The sequence below is a fragment of the Gobio gobio genome, assembly GCF_949357685.1.
Source record: "Gobio gobio genome assembly, chromosome: 2".
In the NCBI taxonomy this organism is placed as follows: Eukaryota; Metazoa; Chordata; class Actinopteri; order Cypriniformes; family Gobionidae; genus Gobio; species Gobio gobio.
In genome coordinates, this window is record NC_137098.1 from 77,725,193 (window position 1) to 77,748,605 (window position 23,413).

Here is a 23,413-nt window from a genome sequence, read left to right on the forward strand (position 1 = left end):
CGCGGGGCGTGTTTGCACAAATATGATTTTCCACTCGATCTTGAGCTCTTGATTTCACTGCTGGCACTGATTATGATGTTATGCACATGGAGAGCTGTGTTTTAATACATTTTATTGACCATATCTTTATTGCTTCATTGCACAAACTCAAGTCAAAACTTTTTTCTGCCACAGCTTTAGTGTTGGTAATAATACCATGTGTGCAAAACAAGAGCATATGGCAGATTTACAAATATTCAAAACATAACATCTCAATGACTGTACATAAAAACATAATTCTCACCATAATGATTGTGAACAAATGACAGTTAAACAGTTAAACAGCCAGAACAGTTAAATACGAAATATGATTACATTCAGAAATCCTATAAAAATCATGTTTTTATGTCATGTGGTCCAGCAAAGCATGATGGGAACTGTTGTCTCTTTAATATTTATGCAGAGGATGCTCATATGGAAGCTTATTTCCACCTCAGAATAAATAAAAGTGAATAATAAAAGTTTTTATCTCACAAAATATATAAACTCGCAATTCTGATAAAAAAAAGTGAGAAATTCAAGTAACTTGCCATTGAGCGAAGAACTTGCAATTCTAAGTAGAAAAGTCTGAGACATAAACTCGCAATTGCGAGAAAAGTCTGTGGTTTGTGATATAAAGAAAAACGCATTTACCTCTTTTATTTTATTTTTTCCAAGCCAGAGAAAAAAAAAAAATTGTGAGATGTAAACTCAAAAAAAGTAGGTTATAAATAATTTGTGTCGAGATGCAAGATATAAACTTATAATTACAAGAAGAAAAGTCTGAATTATGACATAAATTTGCTATTGCGAGAATTAAAAAAAATAATAATTTTGAGATAAAAAGCCGCAATTAACTTTAATTCATTTTTTATCTATTCCAGAAACAAAGAAAACACAAACAGAATTACGAGATGTAAACATAGAATTCTGAGGGGGAAAAAGTTGTTTAAAACTCGCAATTCTGACAATATAAATGTGCAATTGTGAGAAAATTATCATAATTTACGTTTATAACTTTTTTTTGCTAGATATAAATGTACAATTCTAAGAAGAAAAGTCTGAGTTGACAAATTTGTTTTTGCGAGAATGATTTTTTGAAATTGTGAGATAAAAAGTCACAATTACTTTTTTTTTAATTATTATTCCATGGCAGAAAAAAAACATAAAAAACCCAGATATAAATTTGATAATTGTGAGAAAAATGTCCAGAATTTTGGAATTCCGAGATATAAACTTATAATTCTATGTCTGAATTGTGACAAATTCACTATTGCATTGTTACATAAAAAGTAATTTACCTTTTCATTTTTTATTCCATTCCAAAAAAAAACAAACATAAAAAAAAATTTGAGATGTAAACTTAGAATTCTGAGGGAAAAAAGTTTTAAAACTCGCAATTCTGACAATATAAATTTGCAATTGTGAGAAAAAATATCATAATGTGTGTTTATAACATGGAATTGCGAGATAAACATACAAGAATAGTCTGAATTGACATATTTGCTATTGCAATAATTTTTTTTTAAATTGCGAGATAAAAAGTCACAATTACCTTTTTTTATTATTCAATAGCAGAAAAAAATTATTGCGAGATGTAAACAGAATTCAGAGAAAATCGGAATTACTTTTTTATAACTCGCTATTCTCACTTTTTTCTCAATATTGCGAGTGATAAAAAAGTAATTCGACTTTCTCTGGATTCTGTTTACATCTCGCAATTATTTTTTCTGCCATTGAATACATTTTTTTAAAAAGGTAATTGTGACTTTTTATCTCGCAGATAACTTGATATAACTTGAAAAAAGAAAAAAGTCTGATTTGTGATAAAAAATTCGTAATTACATTTTAAATTGTATTCCATGCGAGAAAAAAAAATTGCAAGATGTAAACTTAGAATTCTGAGGGAAAAAAAGTTGGAATTGATTGTTTAAAACTTGCAATTCTGACAAAATAAATTTGTAATTGGGAGAATTTGTTTATAACTTGCAATTGCGAGATATAAACATAACATCCTAAGAAGAAAAGTCTGAATTGTGATTCGCTATTGTAAGATTTATTTTTAATTGTAAGATAAAAAGTCGCAATTACCTGTTTTTATATTCCATGGCAGGAAAAAAAATTAATTTGCGAGAAAGTCGGAATTGCTTGTTTATAACTCGCAAACTGAGAAAAAAGTGAGAATTGTGAGGTTATAACTTGCAATTGTGAGACAAAAACCTGTAATACTAAGAAGAAAAGTCTAAATTGTCAAAAAGACAAACTCGCAATTCTGACAATATAAATGTGCAATTGTGAGAAAAATGTCAGTATTTTGGAATTGCGAGATATAAACTTACAATTGTAAGTCTGAATTGTGACAAATTCACTATGGCGAGAATATTGTTTTCATTGTGACATAAAAAGTCGCAATTACGTTTTAATTTTTAATTCTATGCCAGAAAAAAACAAACATAAAAAAACCTGAATTTTGAGATGTAAACGTAGAATCCTGAGGAAAAAAAGTTGTTTAAAACTCGCAATTCTGAATAAACATAAATTTGCTATTGCGAGATAATTTTTTTAATTGTGAGATAAAAACCTTTTTGCAATTGCAGTAGCTTCTTTATTAATTTATTCCTTTGCGAAAACAAGCTCCCACATGCTTGCAATCAATTGCATTTTTCTTGTTTTATCAAGAGATATTCTTTCCAAAGAGAAAAACCTGTTTCAGTCCTTTGTAAGATTCGATTTGCAGCTCATTTTCAGTGAGCGTTGGTGATTTCCAGCTCTGTGAGGAGAGTTTAATTTCATGCAAATGAGCAGCCGAGCAGCCAATGGGGGCTCAGATGTTCCCGCTGGCGTCCAGCAGCTGCTCTCTGATGGAGTTGAGCTCCACCAAGCCCTCGTGCAGTTGTTTGGCCAGGCTTCGCACCTCCGCCGTCACCTCCTTCTTGCAGCCCTTCTTCACCTCCTTCATGTCTTTAGTGAAGTACTTGTCCATTCCTGTATGCAGACTGGCTAGCTTGGCCAGCGTGTTGTGGGTGATCTCCTCCGCCCGCTCGACGGGCTCGGTGACGAGGCTGATGGTTTGGAGCGTGCGCCGCACCTCCCAGTCGCCGGTGTAGTAGTTGTTGCGGCGCAGCAGCGGATGAGCGCGCAGCCGACCGAGGCCTTCAGCCACGAACCGCAGACAGCGCTGCATCTCCACCAGCTGCGCCTCGTAGTCCCGGACGATGATCTCGATCTTCTTACGGTCCTACGCGAGGACGGAGCAAAAACAACAACGCATTAATTTCCACCAATTTATAAAAATGCTAGCAATGTGTTAAATCATGCGAAAACATGCTAACAAAGTGTAAATCATGCTAACAACATGCTAAATCATGTCAGAAATATGGTAATCACGTGTTAAATCGTGAAAACATGCTAACAAAGTGTAAATCATGTTAAACATGCTAGCAACGTGGTAAATCAGGTCAGAAACATGCTAGCTATGTGTTAAATCATACTATCAAAATGCTAAATCATGTTAGACATGTCAGCAATGTGTCAGCAATCATGTTAGAAACATACAAGCAATCATGTCTGTTACATGCTAGTCCTGTTAAATCATGCAAAAACATACTAACAAAGTGTAAATTATGCCAAAACATGCTAGAAATGTGCTAAATTATGTCAGAGACATGTTAACCAAGTGTTAAATCATGCAAAAACATACTATGAAAGTGTAAATCATGTTAAAACATGCTAACAATGTGTTAAATCATGTCAGAAACATGCTAGCCATGTATGCGAACAAAGTGTAAATCATGCAAAAAAATGCTAGAAATGTGCTAAATTATGTCAGAGACATGTTAACCAAGTGTTAAATCATGCAAAAACATACTATGAAAGTGTAAATCATGTTAAAACATGCTAACAATGTGTTAAATCATGTCAGAAACATGCTAGCCATGTATGCTAACAAAGTGTAAATCATGTTGAAACATGTTAACAGTGTGTTAAATAATGTCAGAAACATGCTAGCCATGTATGCGAACAAAGTGTAAATCATGCAAAAACATGCTTAATCATGTCAGAAATATGGTAGTCATGTGTTAAATCATGCAAAAACATGCTAACAAAGTGTAAATCATACAAAAATATGCTAGACACATGCTAAATCATGTCAGAGACATGTTAACCAAGTGTTAAATCATGCAAAAACATACTAACAAAGTGTAAATAATGCTAAAACATGCTAGCAATGTGTTAAATCATGTCAGAAACATGCTAGCCATGTATGCTAATAAAGTGTAAATCATGCTAAAACATCCTATCAAACATGCTTAATCATGTCAGAGACATGCTAGCCATGTGTGCAAACAAAGTGTAAATCATGTTAAAACATGTTAACAGTGTGTTAAATAATGTCAGAAACATGCTAGCCATGTATGCGAACAAAGTGTAAAGCATGCAAAAACATGCTTAATCATGTCAGAAATATGGTAGTCATGTGTTAAATCATGCAAAAACATGCTAACAAAGTGTAAATAATGCTAAAACATGCTAGCAATGTGTTAAATCATGTCAGAAACATGCTAGCCATGTGTTAAATAATTCTAAAAATTATAGCAATGGCATGCTAGCAACATGCTAAATTATGTTAGCCATGTGTTAAATAATGCAAAAACATGCCAACAAAGTGTAAATAATGGTAAAACATGTTAGCAAAATGTTAAATAAGGTCAGAAACATGCTAGCCATGTGTTAAATAATGTTAAAAAATGCTAGTGATGTGTTAAATCATGCTATCAACATGTTAAATCATGTTAGAAACAAGCTACCATGTGTTAAATCATACTATCAACATGTTAAATCATGTTAGAAAAATGCTAAATCATGCTATAAACATGCTACCATGTGTTAAATCATGCTATCAACATGTTAAATAATGTCAGAAACATGCTAGCTATGTGTTAAATAATGCTAAAAATGATAGCAATGTCATGCCAGCAACATGGTAAATCATGTTAGCCATGTGTTAAATAATGCAAAAACATGCCAACAAAGTGTAAATCATGTTAAAACATGGTAGCAACATGCTAAATAAGGTCAGAAACATGCTAGCCATGTGTTAAATCATGTTTAAAAATGCTAATGATGTGTTAAATCATGCTATCAACATGCTAAATAATGTTAAAAAAATGCTAAATCATGTTAAAAATGCTAGTGATGTGTCAAATCATGCTATCAACATGCTAAATAATGTTAAAAACATGCTAAATCATGTTAAAAATGCTAGTGATGTGTTCAATCATGCTTTCAACATGCTAAATCATGTTAAAAATGCTAGTGATGTATTAAATCATGCTATCAAAATGCTAAATCATGTTAAAACATGCTAAATCATATTAAAAATGCTAGTGATGTGTTAAATCATGCTATCAACATGCTAAATCATGTTAGATACTTGTGTAAAATCATGTTAAAAATGCTAGTGATGTGTTAAATCATGCTATCAACATGCTAAATCATGTTAGAAATGTGTTAAATCATGCTATCAACATGATAAATCATGTTGGAAACGTGTTAACTCATGCTATAAACATGCCAAATCATGCTAGAAACGTGTCAGTACGTACGTGCATGTTGTGTATGTTGTCTGAAATGGTGGCTGACGCCGCAGTGATGCCGCCCGCTGTGGCGACGCCGAGCCCGATGGCCGAGATGATGAGGGAGGCCCCGAAGGTGACTGGAACCAGCGCCAGTCCGGCGATGGCCGCGGCTCCGCCCACGGCTGTGGTGGTGCCGCCCGTGATGTTGGCGATCTTGGTGCGGTGGTGGAAGTTGCTGAGGTCGTCTGCGATGCCGTAGAGGATCAGCACGTGCTGGTAGAGCAGCTCCGCCCGCTCCATGAAGAGCTTCAGGTACACCCGCAGCCCATGATGGACCTTATCGGCCACCGCTTTAAACGACCTGACGGGAGGAAGAGCAGCGCTTAGAGTTTCTCCAGCCTACATCAGAGACTTATCTCGAGTCGCTGCGAGTCTTACATGGTCTCTTCCTCTTTAGAGCTCATCACCTCGTTCGCTGGCAGCTCATCCCAAACTGAAAAACACAGAGATGGAGTGAGACATGATTCGGGTCGGATGGGGGAATCAGTGAACTGATCTGGACTCACACTCGACTGTATTCCACCACTCCATCAGACTGTCGGTGTCCTGCCAATCAAACACACATGACAAACACACTGTGGCAAAACAGCAGAGCAGAATCTCTAACGCTCAATGATTACGCTCACCCCTCCATCCTCTTCTTTCTCACGCTTCTGCTCTTCCTCGTGATCTCTCAGTCGCCTCATGTCCATCTGAGCCGACATCCACTCGGCCTAGCGGAGAGAGTTGAGGAAAGTTACTTTGAAAAGTAATGCATTACATTATTGCGTTACTCCCTTAAAAAGGAACTAATTGAGTTACTTAGTTACTTTTTAAGAAAAGTAATGCGTTACATTACTTTTGCGTTACTTTTTCTCACCTGGGCTGGGCTTGTTTTTGTTTTTGTTTATAACAAAAAAAGTTATATTTTTGTGCAACGGTAAAGACCTCTTCATACCAAAATGTTAAAGGGGTCATAGAATGACATTTTTGTGCAAGTTAATATGATTCTTTAGTGTCTAAATGAAAAGTTTGTAATATACTTTAATTAAAAATTCTCATTAGTATTGTAAGAAAACACTCAATTTACCTGGTCAAAACCAGCTCAGTTTTTAGCAAGTCATTTCAGTGTATGTGACTTTAAATGATAATGAGCTTTGCTCACCCCGCCCCTCTGCTCTGTGGGGCGTTCGGTTCGACCCGAACACCACAACACACGTGGAGTGTTGCCTTGACAACATTTGAGGGTATATTTTCGAGAAATAATGGCAACGGGAGTCTCTGAAGACACATCTAAGCAACCTTATCATTTTGAACCGGAGTCGGACCAGGAACAGATGACGAACCCATCGAAGTTCGAACAGGACGTTTCTGAATGGTTGGTTAATGTCATGTCATTTTGATCTATCTTTGTACTGGCAGAGTAGTGTAGTTGCTATGTGTTTACTGATGTGTTAGTTCATTGACAGATTGATGATATGTTATAAGATTTTTTTTTTTTTACATTACTTCTTAATCAGTTACAGACACCGTTATAAACCATGTACAAAAGTAAGCTTAGTGTAGTGTTACCACGTTAACTTTATCACCCGAGTACACAGTTTGTAATAACAAACATAACGCGTTGTTCATTATAAACGTGGGATTATGAATTATATTGAGAACGTCATAAACAGAAAGCATGCCGTAATGTAACTTACCCTGTAAACATTAGCCTCATTCATCGTGAAGCGTGCAAGCGATTTACAAAGATTAATATAAAGGTTAATAAAACGTTACACTCACTTCTTCCTGAGGTGCAGCAGGAACACGATCCTTTTTTCAAGAGCAGCTTATTAGCAAAACCTGCTTTATACTGACGCTCGTTTATAAAGCAGTCTGCTGAGAAATGATTCGCGCAAACATTGACGTTGATCGGGGGGAATATTCCCTTCTAAAACAAAACTCAGCAGCCACTGGGTCTTCAGCGGTTCAGATTTAGGAACATCAAAATGACTGCTGTGTTCGTTATTACACCCAACAACACAACACCACAATCGCATTCTGCTCCAGCGTATCAACAATGGCGGACTGATGACAGCTCGCTCAGGGCGGGTCTGTGTTGAAACGCTGCTGTCAATCAACAATCTTAGGAGGGGCGTACACCGTGTAACGTCACACGGTCGGACGGCTCGATTTGAGACAGGGGAAAATATATAAGGAGATTAAAAAAAAACACTGGATGTATTTTTATCAATATAGGATGGTTGTGTACAGGCACTGCCAACACACATTTCCGTATAATCAACTTGTAAAAGTGCATTTACCATTCTATGACCCCTTTAATAATGCGCCCCAGGCTGAGGTAAAAATGCAGATTCCCTCATGAACAGTAGAGGGCGCAGCTCTGGATAATGGAGAATAGACGCAGGAGAAAAAAGTTTGACCAATAAAAACAAAAAATCTAGTCATTTTCATCATCAAAGGTCAGCAGCAAGACATTGGTCAATTAAATATAAAGGTAGATTATGCATAAAAAATTTTGTTTTATTTAACATTTAATTATTGGAGGTTTGCATAGTATTCTGATTTTGCTTTTGACTGATTTTATTCATTTTGAGGAGGACAGAATCTTTATTGTGCAAGTGAGATAAATAAATGCTCACATTTAGTCTAGAACTACAATAACCATCATGTTCACACACACACACACACACACACACACACACACACACCTCTGCACTGACTCTCAACATGAGCTGTCAGTCAAACTAATGTGAAAAAGTAACTCAGATATTTTGTTGTAAATTTGAAAAGTAATGCGTTCTTTTACTAGTTACTTGGAAAAAGTAATATTATTACGTAACTCAAGTTACTTGTAATGCGTTACCCCAACACTGGAGAGACGTGATGGAGAATGAGACGCCAGAGATGATGACTACAGCCACACAGACATTTACTACAGGGCCCTCTGATTTCCATGATGCCCAACATGCGCTAATTCAAGCTATGAACATGCTTGGAACGTGCTAAATCATGCTAGCAATATGCTAAAACATGTCAGAAATGTGCTCGCGGTGCTTTAAAACCTCTGCCGTCTCACTTTATGAAGACGTGAATTTCATCTCCAATTGTATTTACCATTAAAATGGAGTCCAAAAAAGTGAAACGATTATCGTATTTGGGAAAAAATGAAACAGATGTGGCAGTTGTGAAGTACCTTAGCAGCGTCAGACAGGTGATAATCTGCAGAAGCGGCCCCTGGGGGCTCCAGAAGGTCTTGGGGAAAGGTCTCCTGGAAACAGCCGGAGTTACAGCAGATGGAGAGGAAGTGAATGAGCTGGGGAATCGAGAGGAACGCACTCTTACCTTTGACCCTCTGCGATGTGTGTCCGTGTCTTTGGGTCTCTGGGGTTTGTTTTCCTGTGTGAGAGGGCCAGTGTTAAAGGGGTGGTTGCATGCGATTTCACTTTTTTTACTTTAGTTAGTGTGTAATGTTGCTGCTTGAGCATAAACAGTATCTGCAAAGTTGCAGCGCTGAAAGTTCAATGCAAACGGAGATATTGTCTTTTAAAGTTATGGCAGTTTATTGCCTACAAAAACGGCCGGTTTGGACTACAACAAGCTTCTTCCCGGGTTGGAGACATCATAAACACCTGCTATTAACAAACACTGCCCCCGCGAACACGCAACAAAGTGGGCGGGGCCACGCCGCAGTCATTACGAAAGAGAGAGAGTGGTTGCAGAACGACAAACTACATTTGGCCATCTAACCAATCTAAGACCATTGCGTTTGTCGGAGGGATGGGCTTCACAGAAGCAGGAAGCTAATGAGCCGCTCAACAGTGGAGACAGCGGTGTGGAATAAAGGTCAAATATAAGAAAAATATGGCGTTTTAAAAAAAAAGAAGTATTAAGACATGTTATACTGCGCCCCATAAACACAACCAAGCCTAGAAAAAAAACACGGAACCACCCCTTTAATTTTGACAGCAAATTTTGATTTAGTTTTAGTCGTAGTCTTTTGACTAAAATGCCATTTAGTTTTAGTCATATTTTAGTCACCTGAATTGTTTTTAGTTTTAGTCTAGTTTTAGTCGACTAAAATCTAATGAGTTTAGTTCAATTGTACTACATTAAGCATTTAAGCATTACATAACCGACTGTCACTTGAACTGACATTTTGACATCATTTTGTTTTTGACATTAAAAATACATGAAAGTGCTCAGTTCACTTTTATTGTTTGTTTTTTAAAAACATCTATATAGTTTTTATAACTTTGTATAGTTAGTAGGCCATATCAGGTTAAGCTAAAGTTTAAATTAGTTAGTTTATTTTTTTTTTAATTTCAGTTAACATTTATTTAATTTCAAGTAATGAAGATTTTTTTATGGTTTTAGTGAACTATTATAACTCTGATACTTTACTGAATATGTGTCAAATACTGGTCTTTCCTCCTGACTATGAATTAAATGGGAATGAAAGGAAATAAAGTTTATTGTGTAACAAAAAACGAATACATAATGCGTGACTTTTAATTATAAATAAACCAGCTGGAAATACACCAGGACTCTTATTTTGAAATGTCTGCGCCTCTATTGCAGTTGCAGGAGCTCATTCAAGTTCAGATGAGGGAGATAAATATGCATTGTTACAACCGTCTAAAACATATTACTATATAAACATGGTAAAGTAAACACTGTCATTATTCATCAGCATTAGTTCATAAACACTGGTCTGGCATAAATGTGTGTTATTGATTGAGCCGCTCTGGAGCTGGATTGGTGTGTGTGTGTGTGTGTGTGTGTGTGTGTGTGTGTGTGTGTGTGTGTGTGTGTGTGTGTGTGTGTGTGTGTGTGTGTGTGTGTGTGTGTGTGTGTGTGTGTGTGTGTGTGTGTGTGTGTGTGTGTGTGTGTGTGTGTTATTGATTGAGTCGCTCTGGGGCTGGATTGGGTGTGTGTGTGTGTGTGTTATTGACAGTGTTGTGCGTGAACGAGTTCAAAAGAACGCGTTCATTGAACACGCTCATTTTTTCGTGAACGTTGAACTGAACGCAACACATTTTTTAATAAAGAACTTGAACGTGAATTAGTTCACATTATGTGTCATGAACGGCAGACATCACTGTAAATGAACGTTGGAATTTGTTTTCCATTGAAAACTGAGTGACATCTGTTTTCTCTTTTGAAACGCAACGAGAGAAAGTTCCTCCCTCCTGTATTCTCGCTGGTGCCGCTTAAATCATGTATCACCAGACAGAAATGGTTTTGACATTGTGTGCGCAATGCATTGCGGGCAACGTAGTGTCCGGCTGAGAATAGTTGAATAGCATACTGGCTTCCGCACAACGTTACCCGTGATGAATTGCAGCAGAGCGGGGTAGGCGTAGCAGGCAACGACGAGAGCGCGGAGGGCTAGAGGAGCGAGAGAGAGAGAGAGACAGACCAAAGACGAGAGTGAGAGAAAGCGCTGCAATTTTAAAAAAAATGGCTAGTGGAAGTTTTTTGTGCCTTTGAGTTTTGCCTTCATTACCTTCATTCAAGAGTTTTGCTCATTTCATACACACACATATGTAGGCTATATATAATATCATATATATCAAATAATATATACATATTTCATATTATATATTCTTTTTTTAATTAAATGCTGGTAGATTTCATTGCACTAAGTATATAACTGGTCTACCTTGTCTGTACTGCTGCAAGTTTCATCACCTGGTAAGAAACCCACAATTGCAGTGTCATGAGCAAATGTCTACAATGAGCAGCTTCAAAGAACGTATAGTGATTTCTAGCTCGTAGTGTGAAAAAAAGTATTTATTTGAATATCTCACGAAAAAAGTAAAATGAACTGAACTTTGAACTAGTTCAGAATTAAAATTGTGAACTTTGAACGTGAACTGTTCACTTTGAGCATGTATGAACTGAACTTGAACTAGTTCAGAAAAGCTGTGAACTGGCACAACACTGGTTATTGAGCCGCTCTGGAGCTGGATTGGGGGTGTGTGTGTGTGTGTGTGTGTGTGTGTGTTTTTGATTGAGCCGCTCTGGGGCTGGATTGGGTGTGTGTGTGTGTGTTATTGAGCCGCTCTGGGGCTGGATTGGGTGTGTGTGTGTGTGTGTGTGTGTGTGTGTGTGTGTGTGTGTGTGTGTGTGTGTGTGTGTGTGTGTGTGTGTGTGTGTGTGTGTGTGTGTGTGTTATTGATTGAGCTGCTCTGGAGCTGGATTGGGGGTGTGTGTGTGTGTGTGTTATTGAGCCGCTCTGGAGCTGGATTGGGGGTGTGTGAGCCTGTAGGCCGTGTGTTTTCCAGCGGTTAGATCAGTTCAGATCAAATGTGCTCATATGTGACACAGATCATCAGTTCTGACCCCATCTCTGCCCTAATCCACCCTCTCTAACCTCACTATTCTCCTCTCGCTTTATCTGCTGACCAAAATGACAGATGATTTTCCTCATAGTTTTTGTCATCCAACATCCTAAGTTTTATATAGTTATTGTCTCGTTTTCGTCAATAAAAAAAGGTTGTTGATGAAAATTATGACGAAAAGGATTCGTCAGCGAAATGAACACTGGAGAGGGCCGTCAGCGCTAAACCCGTTTGCCTGAACATCGCTAAAGCAGGAAAGGGGAAGGGTCATAGATACCGGTGTGTATTCCTCCGCCAGCTCCGCGTCTCCGGCCTGGAACAGATCCGCACCCTTCCAGGGCTCCTCGTCTTCCTCCACGCCCTGCAGAGGTCAGAGGTCAGCAGCGTTTGCAGAATCTGGACATGTACATTATGAGTGGAGCAGAAAGTCTGACCTTTGAGTCTCTGCGGGACAGCGGCGGCACTCTGAGGAGCGGAGGCTTCTTCATCTGCAGACACAGAGACATGGTCAAACAACACTAAATTACTCACAAAACAAACAGTTCTTATGAAAGAATTCATAATTCCTCTGAAAGCAGATGAAGAGAAGAGAAGATGAGGAATAAAGGACAGGTTTGACCTCATCGTGAGCTTTAGACGGCCAGATCTCCGGCTCTTCACAGCTCTAGAGACACAAACAGAGCTCAGTTCAAAATAAACACAGACTGGATTGAAATCAAATATAATACTAGTTTAAAAATATTTGACTTTCCATACGTGTACTAAAATAACCAAACTAAAATTAAAGTATTTATTTAAAAATATTATATCAAAACATTTTAAAATGCAAAAATGCAAAATGAAAATGCAAATATAAAAACACAAATGTAAAATATTAATTCAACTGATATAGCATGCATACTGAAATAAAATTATTTTATAAAATATATATTGGAATTAACTAAAAAAACATAACATAATTATTAAAACTTTTATAAACTTTAAATAATTTAAATATAAAAATAATATAAAATCTATTCAAATAAAATAAAAAATTATAAAAACTCTAGATATGTATAGCATTTAAAACTATATATTTTAATATACACTGTATTAAGAAAGACAATAACATTACAATAATATTAACATATTCATGATATTGCATGCATACTTGAAATAAAATAATGTTAACTGAAATAAAATATAAAAAAAATATTAACAAGGCAACATTTAGTTTAACTTACTAAAACTGAAATAGAAGTTAAAGTGGAAGTACTGAAATAAGGGAAAGGTCAGTAAAGCTGGTTTACCTTCGACTGTCTGCGGTGTAGACGCGGGACTTTAAACTTCAGCGGCTTCTTCTGTACAAACACAAACAACGAGTCGATGTCGAGACTCGAACTGCGACAACTTCAAGCAGACAACTTCTCATTAAAGCAGCTTTCACACGTGTGTGAGGTTATTAATGTTCAAAACATTCAAAAGTCTGCTTTATTTCATTAACCTCTTATGCTCTGGGACCATTTTTGGGGATTTCCGCCTGGATTTGTCCGACACAAACTGTAAAAGCGTTCCATACACACACACAGTAGCTATGTTTACCTATTTTTTTTGCGCATTTTGGGATATCACATCAAAAAATGCTGAATGGAAACGCTAAGATGCGCATACATTTAAAAAATGCGCATAAAAAAACGTATGCGCTCGTTTGAGTCGGATACATTTTCTATCCGATACGAAAACATGCATTTACGCATTTACCGAATAAATTCCTTGATGTGCATACAGAAAATCATGTGACTTTCGCGATGTAACAGCATAACTGCGCTAACCAGAGGGAAAATGTTGTTTGCACAGAATCTGAGATGCTGTTTTGGTCTTTCCGAAGTCTGTTGTCAAAGATAAGTTTGTTGAGACGCACAAGTTTCTCTGAGTCGCAAATAATTTATTACATGTACGAAAATGATTATATATGGTGGCGTCTCCTATGTTTCTTAGTGATTTTTTAGCGGTAGTTTATCAGGAAGTGACAATTATGTTCTCTTAGACTCACTGGATGGAAACGGTGCTTTATTTGCAAATGTTTTATGCGATATTGCATTATTGCGCATAAATTATATTCGCAACTTTGGATGGAAACATAGCTATTGTCTCTAAACACACAATACTGGAGTCATTTTACAGGAAACCCTCTGAAGTTTCATAAAGCACTGCTTAAAGTGATAAACATGTGAGGATATGTTGTCTGAGCTGTAATAACCCCCCCAGAAATGTCCGGTTATAGATTGATTGTTGAAAGTGTGTAACTCAGGCCCTGTGAGCTCTAGCACCCTGCAGACAGTTCCGGCTGTAAACACTAGATCACAGAAAACACTGGAGAAAGAGTTCAGTCTGGATCATGTGTGCAAGATTTATTCAGATGGAGGTTTTATATTTTATAAGTTTATTATATCAAACACAACATATACTGTAATATTGATCACTTTCAGAAGTGTTTTAAGCAATTTCAGGGTTTTCTGTAAAAAAGACACTGGGATATTGCATTTATATATATTATATATAAAGGGGGGGTTAACATAAAAAGCTAATATTCCTCCATTTAGATCCATTTGAATAAATCTTGCATACATGATCCAGACTAAAATATTTTCTGTAATCTAATGTTTACGGCCCAAACTGTCTGCAGGGTGCTAGAGCTCACAGGGCCTGAGTTACACACTTTCAATAATCAATTTATTACCAAACAATCAAAAAGCATCATTTTTTTGGGGGTTATTACAGCTCAGACAGCATATATTCACATGTTTATCACTTTTAGCAGTGGGTTATGAAACTTCAGAGGGTTTCCTGTAGAATGATTCCAGTGTTGTGTGTTTAGAGACACTGTGTGTGTGTGTGTGTGTGGGACGCTTTATACGGCTCAGTGTTTCTATATATCATGCTCTGTCAGACGGCAGAAGTGATTCTACACAGGCTATACTGGGTTATGGTCATGTGATTCCAGTGTGGGGAATGGACTGGGAACGGATCTATGTATTTATTCACTAGCGTGAAGGATCTCGGGAATATCCATATCTTTGACGCTAATTAGTGCAAATATTATTTGCAAATAGTCCCAAAATGATCATTCCCCAGCTAGAATTAGACCTAGAATTTGGTGACTGTTCTGTCTCTTTATAGGTGAAATAGAAGCCCGAGGCATAGTTACACGGGGACGTACAGGTCGACAGTCGTGCATCTCCTGATGTTTCTCACTGCAGTCTGGAGTCGTGAAGAGATCGCCTCCCTGAAAACATCAAAACAAATCTTTATCAATTATGAATTACGGCCGGTTTAAACATGAGTTATGCAAGTGCCCTACTATGGGATCACATTCCTGTCAAATGAACAGATCACAAAACAATAAGCGTGATTTCAACATTTAAAAACAAATGTAAAAATATATTGCTATTGTTTTTATTTAAATTTGTTCTGTTTAAGTTGAAAATATTAACATTTTATTTTAATAGATTTCATTTAATTTTTATATTTATTTATATAAATTGTCATATTTGTTATGTTTTTTAGAAAATTGTATAAATATTTTTTCATTGATAATTCTAATATGTATTTTATAAAATCATTTTATTTCAAGTATAAAGTATTTTATTTCAAGCATGCTATATCATCAATATATTATTACAGTTTTAATTAATATTTTACATTCATTTTTTTATATTTCCATTTTAATTTTGTATTTTGCAGATCAAATTATTATAAGCGAACAAAAACAAATGAGCAGAAAATGTAAGAGAGCACAAAATACAGAAGAAAACATAAGTTTTTATTTAGTTTTGTGCAATATTATTTTTAACGAATTTTTTCGTTATTTTTTCAAAATGCGCTTTTAATAATTTAAATTCCCGTTTTTAATAATTTGGTCCGTGAACACACTGTTTGCTATTTGCCGTTGTATTTTTATGGGTTTTATATCTTGAAATCACGTGTAGTGTTTTTTGGCGGGAACTTAATCCCATACCCTACCTTTGAATCCAACGAAGAAGGACCCAAAAACCCATCAGAATATGAACTCTGGGGGAAAAACATAACCATTATAAGCAATAAAACCCTCGCCAGAAGTCAGCAGGAACACAATATGGCTACGTTTGAACCTTAAAGTTGTTTGGTGAGTAACTGTGTCCGGCTTGGGATCTCAGTGGTGTGTCTTCCTAGAAAGGGAAGATGAATCCTTTAATATGATAAATATGTTGACATGATGTTCTGTTGTAGATCCAGATATGGATCCGGCGATATTAGAGGATGTTCAGTGAGCGGATGTGCGGTTTGAAACTCATGCCGGTTCCTCTACCTTGAACTGGTGAGGCGTTCCCTTCAGCTCGTCCAGCCCGTGGTGATCCTGAAAGCACAGCTGATGTGTGTTAATGACCCCACACACACACACTAACACCCCTAAGACTCGCAGGACAAACCTTGAGATCTGGATGAGGAGTGAACCCACAAGCTCCCTTCGGCTCAGCCTCGTCCTCGTCCTCCTGCATGGACATCAGATATGGTCAAATATAGCATCAATAACTCTCATTATTGGCCTGGTCTGCTTTAAAACACTCACCCTGGACAAGCCGATGACGAACCCTCGATGAGGAACAAACTTGACTTTCACCTTCTTTTTGTGTTTCTGATTTTAAAAGAAGAAGAACAGCGACTGAAATAAAGCGTGAATGAGTAAATCAAGGCCAGAAGAGGAAGAGGACAGATCTCTACCTGTCCATCATCCATCCCCTCCGCGTTCCTCTCGTCTTCCATCTCTGGGATCTACAACACCACATTCATATTCAACATTTATTCATCATATCGGCCTGTCTGACAGACTGATGGCCTTAAACCTTCAACACTAGGCTTTCTCAAGTTAACAAAGATAGCAGTGATATCAGTAAATCAACATATCTGAAAAAAGAGAGACTAAAATTTCAACTGAAATAAAATAAAGGCTGAAAAATAAATGAATGTATGAATAAAAGAGTGTGATAGTGTGTGAAAGACTGACATATCACTGACACCTGCTGGTCACACACATGTACAGTCAAACACACACACACACACACACACACACACACACACACACACACACACACACACACACACACACACACACACACACACACACACATCAAGGCAAACACTTGCTTTGGAAATGATTTATTTTATTTAAGGACAATCTACAATTTTGGGGAAAAACTGTGATTGAGAAGAAGGAAGTTCTTATTGTTTATAGTTTCAACTGGCTGTTTAATTTTTAATTTTATGTTATTTTTATATATTTTAAGTTTTATTATTTTATGTTATTTTTTGTTTATTATTTGTATTATTCATATTTTTATTTTATATATTTTTATGTTATATCTATTTTTTTGTTTTGAGTTATTTATTTTATATTATTTTTTGTTATTTTTTATATACTTAGTTTTAAATTTTTTATTTTTTATTATTTTTAATGCAATTTTTATGTGTTATTTTTATTTTTATTTTATATTTTTTATTTTAGTTATTTTATTTTTTAATATTTTTATTTTACTTTTTATATATATATATATATATATATATATATATATATATATATATATATATATATATATATATATATATATATATATTTTGTGTTATTTTTAAAATGTATTTATTTTTATTTTATTATTTTGTTTTTATTTAAAGTAATTTTATTTTTTATTTTATTTTACAAAATTTTATTTTGTATTATTTGTTATGCTATTATTTATTTAAAAAGTGTATGTTATTTTTTATTTTATTTAATATTTTTATTATTAAATGTTATTTTATTTTGTTATTTTTTATTATTTTTTATCTTTTTATGTTTTATATTTTATTTTACATTTTATAGATTTTTGTTATTTTTATTTGATGTTATATTTTTTATTAAATGTTTAAATATTTTTATTTTACATTTCTATTTTGTTTTATATATTATTTAGTTTTTTTTATTTATATATTATTGTATTTATATTTGAATGTTATTTTATGTTATTATTTTGTTTTTATTTTAAGTTATTTTATTTTGTATATTTTTATTTTACATTTTATATTTTTATATGTAATTCTTTTCGTTTAATATCACATTGAGACTCCTAAACTCCTCATGTGGCATGGATTTACCGGATGTCTGTCTGGGACTGAAGCGCAGAGATCCAAGTCTTCTTCCAAAAAGGGTTCTTTGGAAAAGGCCTGCAAACGACACACACATATTTTCACACGGATAAAGTCTCTACTGTAAGACTTCAATGCAGACAGGCGTGATCAGACATCAGACATCACAGATACGCTATAGCTCTGTAAATGTGTTTCCTGTCATGATGGTGATATTCAGCTCAGCAAAAGAGCAATGAGCAAACCTTAGAGTCGACGGCTGGAGGAGCAGGCAGAGACGTCAGGCCGCCGGCACAAGAGTCCTTCACAAACCAGCACACATGGGTTAAAGAGGAGCTTTTCTGCAGGAAATACTCTCATTTATACTGAGAGACTGAGTTTGGGAATTTCTCGTACCTTTGATGGTCGATGTGGCACAGGAGGCTTGAATTTCTGTGTTTGCTTCTGTGAAATGAATATAAGATATTTTATTTTTTATGCATTTGGCAGACACTTTTGTCCAAAGCGACTTCCAGTGGCCTTATTACAGGGACAACGTGGAGTAAAGTGCCTTGCTCAAGGACACACTGGTGACCGCTGGGATCGAACCAGCAACCTTCTGCATATCAGCTTATGGTTTAACCCACTGGACCACCACCACGATATAATAAATGTGTTAAAGAGCGGACATCGAGGGGAAATGGCAGGCGTACCGGTTTGCAGTCTTCATCCTTCAGATCAGACGTTTTTGATGAGGACCATAAATCATCCTAATAAGACAGTGAAAGGTCAAAGGTCACCCTTCTTTAACATAATGCCGTATTATTGAAGTGCCGCCCTAAACAAACCTGATGGTCTGGAGTGAATCCTTTAGCTGAAGCGCCGGCGTGTTTCGCCTGAACGTATGAAAGAATCATAAACACTGAAGAGTTAATACGTTAACACTGGCTCATCAGTCAAAGGGTGAAATTAAAATATTTAAAAATTACGTGAGAAATTGGAAATGGGCAGCTATATTTGTTATTTATTTTAGAAAGTATAAATTCTAAATTCACACATTATACATATAAATGATTATGTAATAATCATTATATAAATAATACAAATATTTTTTATCATAACAGTATTAAAAATGTTTTTATTATTTAAAAAAAAAATATTATGAATATCATTTATTTTGTGAAGTAAATAATATATTCTTTTAATCTTGTACTATTTACAAATACAAATAAAATGTCCGTTCAGATGTATAAATGATTTTACTATTTAAAAAAGTAAAGATTATGAATATCTTTTATTATTTTGTGAAGGATATATTATATTCTTTATAATATAAACATTATAATAAATTATTTATGATAATTATTATTTAAAATATATATATATTTTTTATTATTTATCATTTTGTGAAGTAAATATAATATTCTTTTAATCTTGAACTATTGAAAAATACAAATACAATGCAATTATTGATGTATACATTATTTTATTTTAATAGAATAATGTGTTATTTTTCTAAAAATTATAAAAATTATAATAAATTATTTTTTAATTAAATGTTTTTTATTTTTTTTTATTTAATGTTTAAATTATTATAAAAAAAATTCAATACAATTATTGATCCGTTGTATAAATTATATAAATTATTTTATTTTAATAAATTAATGTATTCATTATTATTTTAAAATTATATAAATGTAAAATTATATGAAATTATTAAAATTTTTATTATTATTTAAAAAAGTAAAGATTATGAATATATTTTATTATTTTGTGAAGTAAATATTATGTTCTTCAAAATATATATATTTTTAATTATAAACATTATAATAAATTATTTAAAATATTTAAAAATACAAATAAAATCCAATTATGTATAAATTATGTATAAATTATTTTATTTTAATAAAATAAAGTATTGTTATTTTTCTAAAATTATAAACATTATAATACATTATTTTTTATTTATTTTTTATTAAACAAAATGTATAAATTATTATTTTAAACAAAAAAAAATGTAATAAAAAATGTAATACAATTATTGATCCCTTCAGATGTATACATTATTATATAAATTAATTAATATAATATAATTTATACATCATAAATGTATTATTATTATTATTATTTTATTGTAAAAAAAATAAGATTATGAAGATCATGACATTCATTATTTTATTAAGTAAATATTATACTCTTTTAATCTTGTATCAAACCCAAATAACACCCAATAATTGCGGATGACCGTAATGGCAGTGTTTCACCTTGGAGCCTCTGCGCTGAGAGATGATCCTGGCCTTTGATGACTTCTTCTGTGGAGAGAAACACAGTCTGCGATGAAGGACGTGAATCTGAAACGACTGAAACATGATTGAGAAAGAAAGAGCGTCGTACTGCTTTAATCTCTGCGGCTTCGGCCTGTTCTCCGTCTTTATCTACAGCAGAAAACTCTTCCACAATGAGCTGAAGAACGAACACACAAAACATCAGAGAAAGCAAGAACAGGACACTCTCCAGAACTATAACCTGCCGAGATGTTGACCTTTGACCCTGGACGCAGCGTCTCCGAGCTCTTCACTTCATCTCCAATCTTATCCTGAAATCAAAGACGTTCAGTTCGTGACAGCAGACACATATAGTTAACTATAGTTAAGACAATCAGAGCTTGATAGGCATTATGCAAATTAACTACAGTGAGTGAGGGCGGTGCTAAGAGACGCTGTTCAGCCAATCACGACCAGAAGATGGCATTATGCAAATGAGTAACATTTTTATGGTTAAGGTTCAGCAGGAAATTAAACTGATGAATTGTTTCAGCAGTTCAGAATCACTTCCTACTCCATTTATCTGCACTTTGAAACTTTGCCAACCTTTTATTTAGCAAAAATCGTACAAATTCGTACAAATGAGCCACCTCGTAAAATACGTACGAATAGCCGTGAGATTGGGTGGGCAATTCTGATGATGTAAATTTGCAATTGTGAGATATAAACGTATAATTCTAAGAAGTCTGAATTGTCACAAATTCACTATTGCGAGAATATTGTTTTCATTGTGACATAAAAAGTCGCAATTAAGTTAAAAAATTGTATTCTATGCCTGAAAAAAACAAACATAAAAAAACTGAATTTTGAGATGTAAACGTAGAATCCTGAGGAAAAAAAGTTGTTTAAAACTCACAATTCTGACAATATAAATTAGCTACTGCGAGAATAGTTTTTTTAATTGTGAGATAAAAAGTCGCAATTACCTGTTTTTATATTCCATGACATGAAAAAAAAAGTGGGAAATTGCTTGTTTATAACTCGCAATTGAAAATTGTGAGTTTATAACTTGCAATTCTAAGAAGAAAAGTCTAAATTGTGAGACAAAATCGCAATTCTGACAATATAAATTTGCAATTGTGAGAAAAATGTCAGAATTTTGGAATTGCGAGATATGGTTACAATTGTATGCCTGAATTGTGACAAATTCACTATTGCGAGAATATTGTTTTCATTGTGACATAAAAAGTCGCAATTACGTTTTAATGTTTTATTCTATGCCAGAAAAAAACAAACCTGAATTTTGAGATGTAAACGTAGAATCCTGAGGAATTTAAAACTCGCAATTCTGACAATTTAAATTCGCTATTGCGAGAATTGTTTTTGTATGTATTAATGTATCTGAAAAACCATAATAGGGGCACTTTAAAACGGGTTGTCCTTTACCTTTGAGCTCCTCCGGATCAGCAGAGAGTGCCGCAGTTTCTTCCCCAGAGTCTACAGAGATCAACAGGACGACATGAACACGGGAAGGAGGACAAACAGACACTCAAAGCCACTCCTGCTGAGTTTAATAATACCTGCTTTCCGTTCTTCTTCACCATGCCATCGGCTCCATCGGACGCTTCGGTGATCTAGTGGCAAGAGTTGACATCACATTACGAGACCAGGTTTTTACAGTGTGAGAAACTCAGCAGCGTGACGCATGTGATTTGGCCGGTTGCTATGTGGTTGCTAAGGTGTTCTGTGGTTTTTAGAGCATTCCACACCCTCAACATACAAAAAACACCGAAAATACAAAAGGTTAAAGAAAATACGATCGACATTAAATACAAAACATCTACAAAAAATACAGAAGATAATAGAAAATACGATCTGCATTAAATATGTTTTGTGAGGTTAATTATTGACTTAAAAAAGATTATATATTATTTGAATTATTTGTTTTAATTACTATAACGTTTAAGTTATTGTTTGATTTTAAAGACATTTTTTATTATTATTTGTTTTATTTAGATTAAAAAAATAATTTCATGTTTAATTTTAAAAATATACATTTTTGTTTATTTCTTGGCTGCAGAAATTATTCTATTTTTAATTATTATTTGTATTATTATTATTTATTATTTATTATTGTTTTATTTTGAATAAAATATAATTCAATGTCTAATTTGAGACTTTTTTGCATGCAGAGATTTATATGTTATTTTAATTAATAAAAATTTTTTTTTAGAATAAAAGATGTGTTTTGGCTATATTATTTTAATTACCAATTTAATTATTATTATTATTTGTTTTATATAGAATACAATAGAACTTAAAGTTTAATTTTAGACCAAAAAAAATCAAAATGAATGTTTAATTTAAAGTCATTTAAATGTTGAATTAAAGACATTTTGGTTTATAACTTCTTTTTTAAATTATTGGAAAACTGCTTGTGAAATTCTGAAAAGTTTTTTTCAAAGTTTATTTCAATTAGCAAATTTATTTTTAATATTTTTAGGGCCAGATTTACTAAACTGGGCAAATTAGCACACAGACACAACATCTCATTTCTATATACTCTAAAAAAATGCTGGGTTAAAAATAACCCAAGTTGGGTTGAAAATGGACTTACCCAGCATTTGGGTTAAATGTTTGCTTAAAACAACCCAATTGTTGGGTTAGTCCATTTTCAACCCAAATTTTTTAGAGTGTAATGACCAACGCAATCTACCAAGAGCAGCGCAAATTACTGTCTGTTTTTTTTTAGTAAACTTTAGTAAATCCCGTTGCGTGATTCATTTAAATACTCTTCTCCCATAAATTTAGCGTCTGAAAGGGAAACTCCTACAAATGCATATGCAATAAGATCAGCCGCAAAAATAACCCTGTCCAGGCCTTTTCAGTGCTAATTTCTCACTGCGTAAGAATCCCGACTGTAGTTCTTTAAGGCTAAAAGAGGGTTTGCGCTGGAGCAAGCTGTTAGTAAATCTTTAGTCATCTGAAGGTCTGACTCACCCGTATAGAGTCTCTCCGAAGCCTCAGTTTCCCAGCCTGCAACAGA

At 34.4% G+C, this 23,413-nt stretch overlaps 1 protein-coding gene across 1 annotated transcript in view; it reads right to left on the reverse strand.

Moving 5' to 3' along the window:
* Nucleotides 1–109: 109 nt before the first annotated feature.
* Nucleotides 110–23,413, reverse strand: part of LOC307118800 (uncharacterized protein) — a gene marked incomplete at its 5' end in the record, with an annotated part of 49,512 nt that continues 26,208 nt past the window's right edge. The window contains 27 exons of the mRNA XM_079804599.1: nucleotides 110–3,256; nucleotides 5,625–5,958; nucleotides 6,036–6,090; nucleotides 6,164–6,203; nucleotides 6,284–6,370; nucleotides 8,836–8,910; nucleotides 8,985–9,038; nucleotides 12,264–12,347; nucleotides 12,421–12,474; nucleotides 12,606–12,650; nucleotides 13,276–13,326; nucleotides 15,186–15,251; nucleotides 15,989–16,036; nucleotides 16,117–16,173; nucleotides 16,314–16,361; nucleotides 16,435–16,497; nucleotides 16,575–16,640; nucleotides 16,727–16,777; nucleotides 18,134–18,202; nucleotides 18,370–18,426; nucleotides 18,521–18,568; nucleotides 20,368–20,415; nucleotides 20,498–20,566; nucleotides 20,634–20,699; nucleotides 21,814–21,864; nucleotides 21,948–22,001; nucleotides 23,368–23,403. Of these exons, the coding sequence (XP_079660725.1) occupies nucleotides 2,843–3,256; nucleotides 5,625–5,958; nucleotides 6,036–6,090; nucleotides 6,164–6,203; nucleotides 6,284–6,370; nucleotides 8,836–8,910; nucleotides 8,985–9,038; nucleotides 12,264–12,347; nucleotides 12,421–12,474; nucleotides 12,606–12,650; nucleotides 13,276–13,326; nucleotides 15,186–15,251; nucleotides 15,989–16,036; nucleotides 16,117–16,173; nucleotides 16,314–16,361; nucleotides 16,435–16,497; nucleotides 16,575–16,640; nucleotides 16,727–16,777; nucleotides 18,134–18,202; nucleotides 18,370–18,426; nucleotides 18,521–18,568; nucleotides 20,368–20,415; nucleotides 20,498–20,566; nucleotides 20,634–20,699; nucleotides 21,814–21,864; nucleotides 21,948–22,001; nucleotides 23,368–23,403 (2,190 nt within the window). The 3' untranslated portion in view covers nucleotides 110–2,842. The remainder of the gene's footprint in view (nucleotides 3,257–5,624; nucleotides 5,959–6,035; nucleotides 6,091–6,163; nucleotides 6,204–6,283; nucleotides 6,371–8,835; nucleotides 8,911–8,984; nucleotides 9,039–12,263; nucleotides 12,348–12,420; nucleotides 12,475–12,605; nucleotides 12,651–13,275; nucleotides 13,327–15,185; nucleotides 15,252–15,988; nucleotides 16,037–16,116; nucleotides 16,174–16,313; nucleotides 16,362–16,434; nucleotides 16,498–16,574; nucleotides 16,641–16,726; nucleotides 16,778–18,133; nucleotides 18,203–18,369; nucleotides 18,427–18,520; nucleotides 18,569–20,367; nucleotides 20,416–20,497; nucleotides 20,567–20,633; nucleotides 20,700–21,813; nucleotides 21,865–21,947; nucleotides 22,002–23,367; nucleotides 23,404–23,413) is intronic.